This window comes from Oryzias latipes, chromosome 17 (genome assembly GCF_002234675.1).
Source record: "Oryzias latipes chromosome 17, ASM223467v1".
NCBI lineage: Eukaryota > Metazoa > Chordata > Actinopteri > Beloniformes > Adrianichthyidae > Oryzias > Oryzias latipes.
In genome coordinates, this window is record NC_019875.2 from 13020589 (window position 1) to 13036504 (window position 15916).

At 40.2% G+C, this 15916-nt stretch overlaps 1 protein-coding gene across 4 annotated transcripts; it reads right to left on the minus strand.

The window, feature by feature from the left end:
* Positions 1-599: 599 nt before the first annotated feature.
* LOC101159853 (acyl-coenzyme A thioesterase 11) lies at positions 600-14658 on the minus strand. 4 transcript variants are annotated; one of them, XM_011486347.3, is made up of 18 exons: positions 14582-14658; positions 14354-14512; positions 13183-13418; positions 10174-10243; positions 10037-10097; positions 9509-9613; positions 9281-9416; positions 8338-8429; positions 8002-8063; positions 7785-7904; positions 7553-7691; positions 5763-5818; positions 5347-5413; positions 2444-2527; positions 2213-2346; positions 1568-1735; positions 1025-1151; positions 600-937 (listed from the first exon to the last, which is right to left on the minus strand). In XM_011486347.3, exons 3-18 carry the CDS (start codon positions 13394-13396, stop codon positions 731-733), a joined length of 1842 nt encoding a protein of 613 aa, XP_011484649.1. In that variant the 5' UTR covers positions 13397-13418; positions 14354-14512; positions 14582-14658; the 3' UTR covers positions 600-730. The 4 variants fall into 4 exon arrangements, with proteins under 4 accessions (XP_011484649.1, XP_020566491.1, XP_011484648.1 ...); XM_020710832.2 differs by having other exon boundaries at positions 13183-13415; positions 14354-14627; XM_011486346.3 differs by having other exon boundaries at positions 14354-14626.
* Positions 14659-15916: the final 1258 nt, after the last annotated feature.

Consider the following 15916-nt stretch of genomic DNA (forward strand, 5'->3'; position numbering starts at 1 on the left):
TGAGAATTGTACTAAAGCGACTGAGAAAAACTGTAAAGTCCGAAACCTCAGTGTGATTTTACATGCAGATCTTACATTAGAAGCTCACACAAACAATGTGTGTGAAATTTGTTCTCTGCATTTGACCCATCCCCTGGGGGAGCGGTGAGCTGCAGACACAGCCAAATCCACCCCTTAATGCTGAATGTCAAACAGGGAGGCATTGGGTCCCATTTTTAAAGTCTTAGGTATGACTCGGCCTGGGTTTGAACCCACGACTTTCCAGTTACAGGGCGGACACTCTAACCTGACCACTGAGCTGGTATATCTTATTAACCCTTGTGCTATCTTAGATGACCCCACCCTTACATTGATGTGTTCTCCCTACCATAATAAAGGTGGAGAGGATTTCATATAATCCATGGACACAAGTGAAGATCACAAATCATTGAAGAAAAAAGGTTCAGAGCACTGTCTAGTGGGTCTAGATGACCCAACTCCAAATGGTAAAGTGCCTAGGATAGCACAAGGGTTAAGCTCACTCTGTGTGCATATAGAGCAGGAGAGATGCACCATTCTCAGGTCAGAAAATCTCAAATATGGCTAAAAATGAGCCTGAATTGTGGAAGTCTTCTATTTTTATACAGTTCAATCATTTATTACAAGGAAGTCAAAACTGTCAACATTCTGTAAACATGATGATGGAAATGATGGCAGCAGCAGCACTGATGGCCTGAAGGTGTTGCCGTGGTTACAGCTGGGTGCTCTGCAGCGTCTTTGTCGGACTCGGTGTTTCCAGAGTTTGCTGTTGGTCCGCCTCAGCAGTGGGATGCAGTTTGTTTTGGATCAGATACTCGCTGCAGGCGCAGAAGGTGTGATAGAAAGAGGAGGAGAGGCCAGCAACATCATTGGAAATGTATGGAAGGACTTCCGGCGACGCCTGGTTATAATAACGGATCTATACGAAAGTGGAAAAAAAACAAACTTAAACACATCAAGATTTGTTTAGTCGTAAGTGGAAAGTTCAACCGGTTCTTTCCCTCACCAGTGACTTTTTGTTTTCCGTTTCCAGGATTGTAAAACCGGCACACAGGACCTCTCCTCTGTTACATTTCTCAAAGGGAGGATGGGTGGGCAGGGACACCGAACGCAGAGCAATGACGTATGGATCTCTGGGGAACAATCAAAAATAGTGTTTTTGTAAATGTTTACAGACAGATTCTGATCAATTGAGATCCTGAGATCCTTATGCCAGAAGAATTTCACCTGGTAGTTATTTAAAAAAAAATCACAATTATAATTATTTTTAAAGATTTTCACGAAATGAAATAAAAATTGCAAAAATCATTTCATTAAATAGTTCATTTGCATTTAAGAGTTCCAAGAGTGCAGGTCCAGTGGTTTTCACCTCACCAAATCTAGCTAGCCCTTTTAGCACAAAGCTAGGACCCCCCCCTGTCTAAAGGAATAAGAATTTGTAAGAGGCTCGGGCTAAGAGGTTGCATTGAAATTTGGTTTTAATGTTTTAGGAAGTCATTGGGGGGAGGGAGTTCATCTCCAGAGAAATCTCATCTGAAGTCATACTGACCCGGGGCTGCACGGCTTCCTTACAGAGGTCAACAGGATGAAATCCTGAAGAATGTCTTCTTCCTGGGGGCTTGAGGTGGGGGATCCCACCTTGCCCTGAAGCACTGACGGCGTTACCACTCGATAAATAAAATCATCTTCATCCACACGCTGAATCAGCTCACATTCTCTAGTTTAGGAAATGGACACAGAAAAAAAAAAAAACTTAATTATAAGAAGAAAGTGTCAAGAAAAAGCATTGTGATTTGTTCAAAATGTATTTTTTGATCTGGCTAAGATATTAAATAAATGCTTGATAAAAAAAGTCTATGCATATTTTAAAGCAATGGTATATGGAAAGAAGCCTGTGATGTTTGTGCCAACCACACCAAACCTAATGTGACCCAGTAAAGTGTGATAAGATCATGTTACTGGTTACCACTAACAGGTGAAGTGCATACAAGAGGAAAAGATGGGAGATCGTGTAGAATTAAACTGAGGCTAATCCTGCTGCTTCACAATGTAAACAGATCACCTGACAAATTACCCCCAAACACAGGAAAATGACGCAAAATGTTAGTTAAATTGGAGTGGACACAGAATTGACTCTTTCAATACTAGAAAACAAAGGAAGTTTTGTATGTGTCCGTGTGCATCTCATTTTTACTTGTAATGTGTATCCCAGTGTGTTCTGTTGCTTAGCTCAGCAAGCAGAGCAAAGGCTGTGGCAGCAGGAACGTCCACCACCTTTTCTACTCTGATACTCAACATGGACTTCTGCTCCAGGGTGTACAGACACACCTACAAAGAGGAAACATTTGTATGAAACACTCATATGTGGAATAGAAAATCTGTGCAAAGAGTCAAAGAAAGAAAAACCATATGAAAGGGTCCAAACCTGGTCTTTCTCTGTGCTGAGGCGCCAGCTCTTCTTAGCTGCAAGCATCTTCAGAGCCGACACGTTGTTGTAGCTGAGATAAACCTGGAAACACATGGAGCACCGCTCTCAGTAAGGATAGACTTGTGTTCGCATAAGGCTAAATTGGATATACAGTGGGGAAAAAATGTATTCAGTTAGCCACCAACTGTGTAGGTTCTCCCACTTACAGAGATGAGAGAGGACTGTAATTTGGTATCATAGATATACCTCAACTATGACAAAAAAAATATCCAGAAAATCCCATTGTCTGATTTTTAAAGAATTAATTTGCAAATTATGATGGAAAATAAGTATTTGGTCACCTACAAACAAGCGAGATTTCTGGCTCTCACAGACCCGTAACTTCTTCTGTAAGAGGATCCACTGTCCTCCACTCGTATTAATGGAACCTGTTTGAACTGGTTATCTACATAAAGGCCACCTGTCCACAACCTCAAACAGTCACACTCCAAACTCCACAATGGCAGAGACCAAAGAGCTGTCTAAGGACACCAGAAACCAAATTGCTGACCTGCACCAGACTGGGAAGACTGAATCTGTAATAGGTAAGCAGCTTGGTGTGAAGAAATCAACTGTGGGAGCAATTTTTAGGAAAAGGAAGACATACAAGACCACTGATAATCTCCCTCCATCTGGGACTCCCTGCAAGATCTCACCCTGTGGAGTCAACATGATCACAAGAACGGTGAGCAAAAATCCCAGAACCACACGAGGGAATCTAGTGAATGACCTGCAGAGAGCTGGGACCAAAGTAACAAAGGCTACCATCAGTAACACAATACACCGCCAGAGACTCAAATCCTGCAGTGCCAGACGTGTCCCCCTGGTAAAGCCAGTACATGTGTAGGCCCGTCTAAAGTTTACTAGAGAGCATTTGGAAGATCCAGAAGAGGATTGGGAGAATGTCCTATGGTCAGATGAGAAAGAATACAGAGTAATAACGCTAAGTTGCATCCAAAGAACACCATACCTACAGTAAAGCATGGGGGTGGAAACATCATGCTTTGGGGCTGTTTTTCAGCAAAGGGACCAAAAAATTCACTGCTCTAGAGGAGATCTGCATGGAGGAATGGGCCAAAATACCTGCGACAATTGGTGAAAACCTTGTGAAGACTTACGGAAAAATGTGACCGCTGTCATTGCCAACAAAGGGTATATAACAAAGTATTGAGAGGAACTTTTGTTATTGACCAAAATTTTTTCCCCCACCATAATTTACAAAAAAGTTCTTTAAAAATCAGACAATGCGATTTTCTGGAATTTGTTTTCTTCTCATTTTGTCTTTCATAGGTGAGGTATACCTATGATGAGAATTACAGGCCTCTCTATTCTCTTTAAGTGGGAGAACACAATTGGTGGCTGACTTAATACTTTTTTGCCCCACTGCATCTCATATCTGAAAAAATATGAGAATATCTCTTATTTTACTGTTAAATTTGTAATTTGCAGGTTGATTAGCTCCCGTAGGCATCAGCAAATGTTAGCTCAATTTCATTATCTACCAACAGTTGTTGAACTGAAAGGTGAATTAATCCATTATTGTTCTGGTATTCAGTATTTGCACTCAAACTGAGCAGTGTACTTGAGTAGACATCTCATTTTAAGGAAGTACTTTGTCTGTAGCTGTTATACAACCTCCTATGGCAGCACATTTGTGACACGTCAGCTTTTTACCAACCTTTGGTTAACAAGTTTTACATTTCTGTTAGACAAAAACCACAAAGAACACAGAAGTATCTCTTCATCTGAACTTGTATTTCTATTTAACCTCTAGTCAAAATAATTTATTTTATCTATGACCAAACAGCTAATATTTCATTAAGAAACAATCACTGATCTTTAGATAATACATCCTAAAATTAACAAATGTACACTTTTAATAAGAAAATTAAATCTGCCAATAAAACAAATGTAAATAACTTGGAGTAACCAAATGAATCTGCAACTAAGCAAAGTAAAAACATTCATCTAATTTTAATGAAACTCCTTCTTTGAAGTCATTCAGAAGAATATTTAAGATTTTGCTCAAAATGAATTCTAAAGCAGCCGGTTGCCCAAAATCTCTTTACTGTTTAATTTTTTATATCAAAAACCTTCCACAGAAAGAGATACGATGCAGAATGTGCTATGCATTTAACATACCAATACTTTTTCAATATATCTATATTTTGAATATGTGCAAATAAATAATTTCACTCATCCCTATTACAAATAATGGAATATCCTTCACTCACTCCTACATATTTTTCCATAATCCTTTATTAATTTTTCTGCTAAAAAAATATTCTCCACCACCCAACTTCTCTTCGACTCAGCTGCTTCAATTATCTTTTGTCGAGTTAGTGAGCCTTTGACATAGTTTTAGGTTCTTTCTTCAGGCAAAAGGTTATTTCTATTGGCAGAAATGTAAAATAATCTGAAATTTTTTCATCCCTAATCTGGCATAAGGTTCCGCTCTAAATGTGCTCAAGGATGCGTGAGTTGTTTTTTTAAATATTGTCAATAAAAAACTATTTAAAAAAAAAGGGTGCAATAATGATTGTATACGCTGCCATAAGTGCAACAACAACAAAGAACACTCCCCCCTAGTCATTCCGAGTACTTCTGTTCATGATCAGATCCTCAAAAGGTGATGATGACATTCTTAAATTCTATTAAAACAATATTGAACACCTTTTTAAATCAATGGACTATTTTTCTACTATTCAACCAGTCATGAACACATTCATACACTGATGAGTTAAAAGTCTACCAACTTTTCCTTGTTGCACATTGGTGGTCACATCCCTATAGGTCATGTGCAATTTGCTGATTGTACAGAGGATTTGACACATAGAGAAAAATCTGTTGCAAGTCCTGACCTGGTTCCTGGGATCCCATGGAACAGACAGAGGAGCTTCACTTTGTTTGCAGGAGATGATGTACTTCCTGGAACAACAACCAGACAACACTGAACATTTCTGTTCCACAACACAGCTTCAGTTAGAATAGTGAGGGCACAGCTGGAAACAGGAGAACGTAGAATGTGGGAAGTTTAATCCCTGGCCTTTTATGACCAAAAATGATCAGTTTATTCCACATGGCCTCTTGTGCATTAAAACACACACAAAAAGATGTTGTTTTGTTTTTTAAGTTTTAGCCAAACCACAAAAGAGTTATAGCGTTGGACACAGAGTGACAATCACAGAACATGGCAGAGGTTTGTGAACTGGACACAAAATCAACACTGAAAGCCAATAATGCCTGTTCCACTGATAGAAACAGACCAACACCTCACCTGTCCAGCCTGATCTTTTTCCTGGCTATTGCTTCCTGGAACCTCCTCTCACCTTCCTATGAATCACACACACAAACACAAAAACACACACAGCCCCAGGAAAGAACAAACACTGACATTTAGTGCAACTTGTTCAAGTTATATTACATTCAAAAAGAGACAATCAAATGAAGCTTCCTACTGTAAAAAAATGTTGTTTTGAGTTTGTTTATGTTTGAAATAACTGTACCTTAAAGACCAGTTTCTAATCATATTTGATCTATTCTAAAAGGATTTCCATTGGTCTTCTAATAAGGAATATGCCCCTTTCTGCTGAGCGGCAGTAGTTCATTTGAAAATCGTCTCTGAGCTGTGGGCGGAGCAACACCGCCCCCCTTTCCCTCCCTGTTACCGAGAGTTCTCTGTTTACACACTCTCTAGCTTACAGCCTCTCACACTTGCAATCTAACATTAGCGGTGCAGCAGAGACGGCGGGCTCTCCAGCTGAGCAGTTTTAAGCCAGATACCAGCTCAGACGGGGAAATAAAGACGTACATGAATGTAGTTTCTACAAGCGGATGCATCAGAATGGAGCGGCTTTGGGCCCACTCAGCAAAATTTCCACAGCACAAATACAATCTTTTTCAACTGCCCATTTTCGAGAAAAATGCCACAAAAACATCTTCAAAACACACAATTTTCATCGGAGTGGGTCTTTAAGACATGGTTATCTTAAGAAAAAAGGGGGTCACTTTTAGGTGTGCCTGAACCTGCCACACAGAGTGATAAGACCTGAATTGGAGAACACAAAGGTCGCTCCTTCAAAGACTTTGACCGTCACTGGCTTTTCCCTCTAAGCCATTTGTGCCTGTAAAGTTTACAGCTTAGATTAAGCATGAGATAGCGGTTTTCTGGCTGATGTAAAGTCTGTTTCTTTCATTTCAACTCACTGCATGTAGACAGGCATAACCCCAGCATGTATGAACCAATACGGAAACACTCATTTTGGCCGTGGTCAACACGAAGTTCCACGATGCACATGATTCCCACGGAAGTCCAACACCGTGTTGAGTGGCAGCAGTGCAGGATAAAGATGCTTTAGAGAGTTTTAAGGCAAAACCTCAAAGGACTGCAGAAGTAATGCAACCGCAGCAGCAGGACATCGATGGAGTGCTGCAACAATTGCCCTTTAAATTCATTTTTTATTAATTATATATTTAGGTTTTTGGGTAAAAAAACAGAACAGATTGCAAAATGATTGTAGTCACAAACTCCATTATATCTCAGAGGTTCGTATTTTCCTAACTTTGTTGCTATTTTTGTTCACCAGACTCCATTTGGATCATACAGGCTAGACCTAAAAGTCTTTTATTGATGAAGCTTATAGTGGGGGCAGGTCTGGGTGGCCCCTCTAGTCATCCCTGTGGATTTCCTGCCATGGATGCAGACCATTTGGGGTTGTTTTCCAGAAAACAGAGCTTTCATCACTGTAAATGCCACTAATAAAATACGTTAAAATTATCTGGTTTTATTGGAATAATTGGGACCAAATTAGAAACTAAATAATCTTGAAATATTTGGCATGAACTAACTTAATACTATCATAAATAAATTGTTTTTTTTGTGTTTTTCTGTTTTGCATTCCTTGTGTAGACCCTTAAGATAACCTTATTTGATGCTTTGCAAAAAAACAAAAAACAAAACCCTGAAATGATCAGTTGAGATGCTCAATAATGTCTTTTATGAATGTGTAGTTCTAGTGTTTCTAGACCCGTTTCCAAGCCCCTTGAGGTCATAATCAGTTGACTCACCACCGGTTCTGGTCGTATCCGTGGTAAAGCACACAGCTTCCCGCTTTTGTCGAGAACCTCAAAGGTCATGAAGGCGGAGTTTATGTGTCGGTTAGGCCCCTCCTCCTGGTAAGCTTCTGCACGCACTCCCACCTCCAAGCTGCACAGAACAGAATGCATCAATCAGGCAAAGGTTCCTGCTACCACAGCACCTCTCCCCTCCTGCTGTCCGTCTGCTGCTGGACACTCATACCTGCTTTTGAAGGCATTGTTGACTATAGCCCTCAACAGCAGCCGGTCTCCCACCTTTGAAGGTCCTCTGAAAGTGAACATGTCGATGGTTCGAAGAGTCGGGTGAGCCTGACACAGGCGACTGCGTCGAGGTGAAAGAACAGGCACGAAATCCCAGGTTAAGACAAATCCTAAGTAAATGCTTCAAAAAATGCTTGGAAATCTGTGTGACTTTGTACCTGGCAGCTATCATAGCTACATTCACCATCCAGGCCATGATCTGTCCTCCGAATGTATTCACCTGAGCACACACAGGACAGTCAATGATGGGACGCAGCGAGGAGCATCAAAGTTTGACTGCTACCTGTGAGAAAACAGGCACAGCGGCTAAAAGGCTCCACACAGAAGGCGCCATTTTAAAGGAGAACATAAGAGTCTAACTTTTAGAGGAAATTAACTGTCATTATGTTAGAACAAATACACAATGGCAAATGACTTATAATAATTCAATACTATGCAACACAGCAATAACTTCGTTCCTTTTACTGTAGAGAAAAGGACAGCAGATGAATCACCTGATGGTTTGCATGAGGCGGCAGAACCAGTTCTACACTTTCCACCTTGGTCTTTTCTGCCTGCACGGCATTGTATCCTGACAAACTGTCCGCTGACACACAAATACACAAACCACAACACACAAAAAGATCTTTTTCAGTTGTGGGCAACACTGCACAAATGTACGTGAAGGACAGGCAGACACAGAAGACACTGAACGTCTATTACAGTCATTTTAGGTCCCACTCTGATTATCTTTTGATCAATCTTTTAAAGTGTTCCCAGTAGTCTTTTAATTAGGATTGTGCTGTTTTTAGCCTAAATCAAAAAACCTATGTTGTTTATAGGACATGGTTTCTGCAGATGTGGCATGGTTTATTAGAAATTCACCTCTGAATTGTGGGTGGGACTGTTGGCACAGAATAAGCCATCCCCAATTCTGGTCATCTATCTGTTTGCACTCTCTCCCTCTAGCTTACAGCCCCTCACACCCCCAACCTAACATTAGCAGTGCAAAAAAGTTGGCAACCTTGGAGCTATCCAGCCCTACAGTTTTGATCCAGATACCAGCTCAGACGAGAAAAATGAAACCGTTTTTGGATCTATTTGTCTGCAAGTGGATGCATCAGAATGGAGCGGGGCAGGAAGCATGTGGCCCGCCAACTGTAGCTTCTATGTCATTGCTACAAGCTTTTTAAAATGACTTTTTTTTCAATTGCTCCTGATTCACAACATTTTAAACAAAGCCATACTCAGAAATGCTATTTCAAGCTTAATTTTCTTTGTATATCTTCTTAATGATGACAAAAATGCCACACGGATATGTTAAAAGCAAAATTGTCATCAGAGTGGGTTTTTAAATGAGGTAAATGTGCCGACTGCAGCCTGGTTTCTTCTCTTTTGTTTCTAGTCATTAATTGGGGTGTCTGTTAACTCAGATGTGACTGTGTGCTTCAAACCCACCATGCTGAATGGAGCCGCTGGAGAGCAGATCCTTGATGATGTCATCATGAACCATGCGAACCCTCCTCCTCTCAGCTGCTATGCTGTACTCCACCTTTTCCTTATGAGTTTGAGGAGCTATGGGCCTCAGGGTCACCTTTGAGACAAATGCGTTAAAACAACAAACTGTCTCCACTTATTATGGAATATTCTGGTACATTTAAAAGTAAGGAACCACTCAATCCTTACTTTCTGTCCTGTGTTTGTTCGCTGTGTTACAAACGTCGCAAAGGCATGGCAAACCCTCCAGTGGCGATCGTGGAACAGGTCTTCGCAGCTCACCTGTATGCCCACCTGACGGGGAAAAGCAAACAGAAAACCATTCAGAAGAATCACAAGAAGATGGTTAAAAATCACAGACAAACAAACATGGATGTGCTAAAAATTCTTAGGGAAAGTTGCATTGTAATACTACCAGCTACTGTTTTTTTTAATTATTCTGTGGCTTCAAAAAACATTACTGGATGCTTTTTTCCTTCAAAATAAGAATAAAAAGTTGATGAAAGCATGCAGAAAATGAACCAAACGTTGCATCATAGAGAATCCAATGCAAACTGAAAGTTGACACGCTTTTGGGAAGTTTTCATAATGATTTTCTTTTTAACAGAAATTTTGCAGGTTTCTTGTAGTTTAGGATAAAATTATTTTGGCTTGCCTATCAGGGGGAAATACTGGACATATTCCTGTTTGCATGAGCTTTAAATGAACACCACTGACCTCCATACTGGTGTTGAAGGCTCTGTTGACCTTTGCCTGGATGTTCACCACCTGACCTACACTAACAGGACGAGGCAGGACACCAGAGTTAGCATGACTATGTGGGTCCGTGTGTGCTCATACGGGTTGATGCTAACCTGATGGTGTGCTCAAAGTCAATATCATCCATTGAGGCGGTGACACAGGGGCTTCCAGCATGCCTCTCAGCTGAAAATACACGAGAGATATCCTCATGAAGAGTTAGGCTTCATAAGATGTACAGCACTTAAAACACACGATTTCTCAGTTGGCTTTTTTTAAGGTTTATTGGGAGGGCTATCAGAACCGTTACTGTTTCTTGACTGATCTGTGAAAGCTGTTTATTAGCATACCTACTTTTACTGATAAAAGTAGACAAGTTGTCTGATGTGTCAGTGTGATCAGGTCCATCAGTGGGCTGTACAGAGGCATTCGTGGACTGGAGAGAGGTTAAGTAACAGTGACAGTCGTTGCTGAACCGCCAATCGGGAATGCACAGCAAACTCGATGCGGTAAAACAAAGAGAACTGTTCAGTGTCCGACAAATGTTTGCAGCCACATGACTTGTTCTTTTGGCTTTCATTTCAGGTTTGCTCAGATCCGGCTCCAGAAGAGCTTAGCTGAAATTTCTGACAACAGGAACTCCAACCTCGCTTAGACCTTGAAGCCCCACTCCAAGGAAAATTGTGTTTTTGCTGTTTTTAATGTGTTCTTGTAGCATTTTTCTCATGATGGAGGACATATATAAAATAATTTAAGATTAAAACTGTTGTCGTGATGGATCACAACTACCCCTGGCTGCAGCCTGCAGAATGGGTCATCATAGTGGAATGCTTTGATTGCAGAGGAATGTGAACACGCTGTGGAATGTTAGCCCCGCCCATGCTGAGGCCGTCTTCTTCTTTGGTGGTTTTACAAGTTTCCATGTGCAATATTGCCACCTACGGGTTTTTAAGGAGTTTTTCCTTACTGTGAAGGGGGGGTCTAAGGGCAGGAATATCAGTTTAGCTTAGTCTTTTTTGTTAAAGTTTAGTATTATCCTAATGCATTCTTTGTATTCATGATCCCTTTTTCATTGTATGTGCTAAAATAAAATACAAATATTTAATTGAATTAGGGAATTTCTACCATGATTCCGGCCTTCTTATGCCTTTTACAAGTTTCCATGTGCATGCATTAGGGAGTTAATAAATTCTGTCTGGCCTCACAGACTCAAAAAAATAACTCATTGGATGAACTCAATTTAATTGTTTTGTCAGGATTTACATCCAATAAATATGAGTAAACCCACCTCAAAGAAAATTCTTCCATGTAATGAAATATAATCGAGTTAGTCGAACTAAATTTTATCAAGAAAGGCAAAGGAAAAAAAACAAGCAACAGCGGTTTAATGCTAGATTCGAACTCAGAACCTCCGAGTTGTTATCCCGCTATCTAAGCCACTGAGCTATCACTCCGAGTTGAAACGATTTCATGCCACAGTTTCGTTTTTTACGTGGAAAAAACGAACTAAAGTTTTCACTTTTGAAAAGTCGAAGGATTTGAAGGACTAATAGTCATACCAGGCATTACATTAGATGAAGGAGTTGAACATTTTAATAGTTCAATGGTTAAAATAGGTGAAAAATTGTAGCCGTGAGACGGCAAAAAGAATAAAGAGAAACAGGAAAACAGCATTCAACAGCATGCCCCTTACTTGAACTCAATTATTTTGGATTACTGGAGTTATAAGGGAAACTATTTATACATTTTGTGTTAGGTCAATTAAATGTAGATACATTCTTTTAAAATAAATATTTTTAAATAAAACAAACAGAATTTTATTGTGTTACATGAAAGAGGGGCTTGAATCATTTTTTGAGTTATACATAAAAAAAATTGCACCATTCAAATTTTCCTCCTTCTGTTCTCTTTCTTCCTCATACAATTCACAATGTCACAAAATGTGCTCCACTGATTCTTCCCCTTTCCTGCAATCACAACTGCTGTGACAAAGGTGAATCAAATGCACGGGCTCAGCGTGGGCGGGGTTAACATTCCACAGCAGACGGGCTCAGCATGGGCGGGGTTAACATTCCACAGCGTGTTCACATTCCTCTGCGTTCAAAGCATTCCACTATGTTGACCCATTCTGCAGGCTGCAGCCAGGGCTTACTCATGGATCAGGAGCAGATGAAGGTCTCAGTTGTGACGCAGCAACTGAAATGGGCAGGCCAAAGTCTCCCCACTCTGCTCCATCCTGACTCATTCACTTGCAGACAAATAGATCTTTCATCTGAGAGGCTATCTGGCTCAAAACTGTACGACTGCATAGCTCTGATATTGCTCGCCACTTTTGTTGCACCAGTAATGTTAGCGTGGGGTTGTGAGGGGCCGTAAGCTACCGGGAAAGAGTGTAAACAAAGGGATGATGGGAAATGAGTGCAGGCTTACTCTGCACCAACAAATCAGAGGTGAACGTCTAATAAACTACCGCCGCTCTGCAGAAACTATATCCTTGAATCCGACACAGGTCTTTTGATTTTGCCTAAAAATGCCTAAATCTTTGCCGCACTTGCCTCACTGATGCTGATGTAGTTTCAGTTATTTCATTACCGCTTGGGCATTCCGTACTCCCTCTTTTTTTTTCTTTTTTTTTAAAGCCATGTTCTAATGTCCATTTTGGCACCTCTAGGGTACAACAATACCAAAAGTGAAACCAAAACTCGTCCTGGGCCCATCCTTCCCAGCCCCTGGAGCTATGCCTTGGTTTGCTTTGTGTTTAAGGCTATAAGCTCTCTGTCATGGTTTCTGTGAGCAACTATCACTGCTGCTATCTGCTCGTTCGCTCGGGATGAGGAGAATGCAGAGAACCAAGTCTACTTACTTTCGGTTCAACCAACATATTTAGTCACCTTCTGTGTTAACTTACTGAAGTCAATCCCACAGTTCCACTTTTTCTAGAAATCCGTTTTAACAGCATTATACAGTTTCAAAAGTGTTTTTCTTCTTCTCGGAATAAGAGTTTGTGCATTTAGACATGTGCATGTAAATTGTAAACGAATGTCCCAACCACTCCCATCAGATAATCTCCCTTAACCGAGGCTGGTTATGCTGTTTTGTAGTGCCACTTTCAAGCATATACACACCAGAGAGGCAGGCTGTGGAGTCCATCCATTTGAGCAGCTGGCCCACACTGAGCTCCTGTCGATGGTTGCAGTGGCAAGGCATCACTATCTGACTCATCCTAACCTCTGTGGGGTTACAACTCTCTTTTTCTTGTCTGACTATTTCATCATCTTCTTCCTCCTCCTCCTCTTCTTCTTCTTCTACTTCAAGGTCGTGTGGTCCCATGGAACTCATCCTGTCGTTTAGGAAAGGTCTTCTAAACAAAAAGGGAACAATTAAGGGCAACACTGCATCATTTTCATTGTCAGGTTGCTACACACTTTTTCTTATGTTATTTGACTGTTGGCAGAATTTAACCCTGGTTCCGAATAAGTGTAAAAAAAAAGGCAGAGTACAATATTCGGAGATTCCGATTCATCCAAATTTTTAGTTAAAAAATGTAAACTTATGTATATATTTATGTGTTTTGTTTTTGCTGTTTCCTGCCATCAGATGGGTCAAATGATTACATTTGCATTAAGTCTAATAGTAAACTTACAAGAATGGGTTTTGGACAGCAGCAGTTCAACACTAAAAAGTTACTCATCAAGTTTTACATGCATGTGACTTAAACTACAACATCTTATCTACAGTTGGCTATTTTTCCAGAGACAAATAACCAACAACCCCCCCAAACATTTCCCATAAAGCTGACCCAGTCAGAACATGCAGCTCTGCACAGAAAACAGTTTGTGCAGAGTGGCAGCCAGATCCCTGCAACCACTTCCTGCAAAGCCGTTCATCTCCAATGGTAGTTTTCATGGAAGGAGAACACTTTTCCTTTAATGTGGGATCAGCTCCAACATGCAGTAACCTGCTGAGCAGCAAGAACCTCACCCACGCACGCAAAAGACAAACCCAAAAGTCCTTCTCACTTGTTAAATCAAAGCACCGAAGTGAAACCAGTGAGCTCTCCTCTCGTTACCGCCCTGTAACTTACAGTATGCAAAAAAAAACTTCAAGCTGCAATTCCACTAACTCGCAATCAAAACATGCCAGCGCGTCCTCCTGTGTGCAGAAAAATCCCCTCTCTGTCTGTCTGTGCCACCAGAGCGCATTGAAAGACACTTTCAAAATTAAAGCCTCTGCGTTTGGGGAGCAAGCTGCTCCGACAAAATGACTTAAAACCTTAGTTTCCCTACAGGTACCAACCTGACTGCAGCGAGACGCACCGACCGAAGACAACAAGAAACATGTCACTTCAAGACTGCAGTGGGGCGTTCAAGGAAGTGTCCTTCAAAATAAAAGGCCGCGTTGAGGCTCGTGTCTCCCTTCACTCTCATACCATCAATAGTAGCAGGGCCACAGCACCTAAAGTTAGAACAGAGTTACAATACTGACTTTAATCATAATGTGGGATTTGATTTAGTTACTCCTGACAAGTGGGCTTTGCATCTCCTGGACTTTTCCCCCATGTGCACCTTCGGTTCTTACATCAGTGTGCAAGCTGAAGAAAGTCTAAGGGGCCATCCGATTGGCTGAAAGCGAGCACGCCTGCTTTGATGATGAGTTTGATTGACAGATTCATTAGCCAATGGTGACATTAGTTGACCTGCAGCGTGAAGGGGTCTCAATGGTCACTGTAGAGAAATCTCTCTCTTTAAAACTCCTACACAGATTTTATCCAGCAAAACATTATTTAACTAAATTTAAGGCTGACATAAACATTAGCTGTACTTTCTGCCAGAAACAACCTGAAACCTGCTCTCATTTATTCTGGTCTTCTGAATTCACATACAAATTTTGGAAAAACATTCACAAATTTATCACCAATTCTGTTTTTGCTGATTGACAACTTTATTATAAAAACGTACTATTTGGTTTCCATAGTTTTGATCTCAAAGTCCGTGATGCTTTTTTTTGTATAAACCTTTTATTTATGGCTAAATTTCATATTCACAAAAGCAAATTTTCCAATAAAAAACTGGATTTCTTTGTGTTCAAACTGGAACTGCAGCAATATTTAAATTTAATTGCAGCTTCACAAAATACAAAAGTTCAAAAAAACAATTAACATTTGTAAATCTTTTGGACTACTGACATAAGTTTACTCTCACATTTTCTCTTTTTATTTTCTATGTTTAGTTCTATTTTCTTTATTTTTAATTTTTATTCACTTTTGTGATTGTTACTGATACTTAAAGTTTTCCTAAGGATGTAACACGTTTATTCTGTATTCAGAATTGTAATGTACATTATATATGCATAAATGTTGATTTTTTTTGTTCTGTACATTGCAATTGTTCAATAAAAAAAATAAAATAAAAAAAAGTAGAAAAATCTCTCACAACTGTGGGGAGATTTTTATAAATGAGAGCGGGTTTGTGAATGCACATTCTAACATTTGCATGATCTGTGAGTTCATATTACAAGTGTAACTAAAAGTGATGTTTGTGAAGCATATATTATGCATTTCTGAAAAATGTATTATGTTTTTGTGAAACACAACAAGCACATTTTTGCGAAACATTTAGTGTGCATGTGTGCAACACAACATGTGTGTATTTCCAAATTAATATAGCACGTTTGCGTAAAATAACAGTTGTGAATCAGAGCGTGTGTATTTGTGAAACAGGTTGTGTGCATTTCTGATTGTTGTGACTGCATTAACTCCAGCAGGGGTCTGCAATCTGAGGCCCTGCAGCCAGATGCTGCTCATTTATTCCTCCATTGAGGCTCTTTGGACTTGAAGAAAAAGGCGAACAATTTGAATAA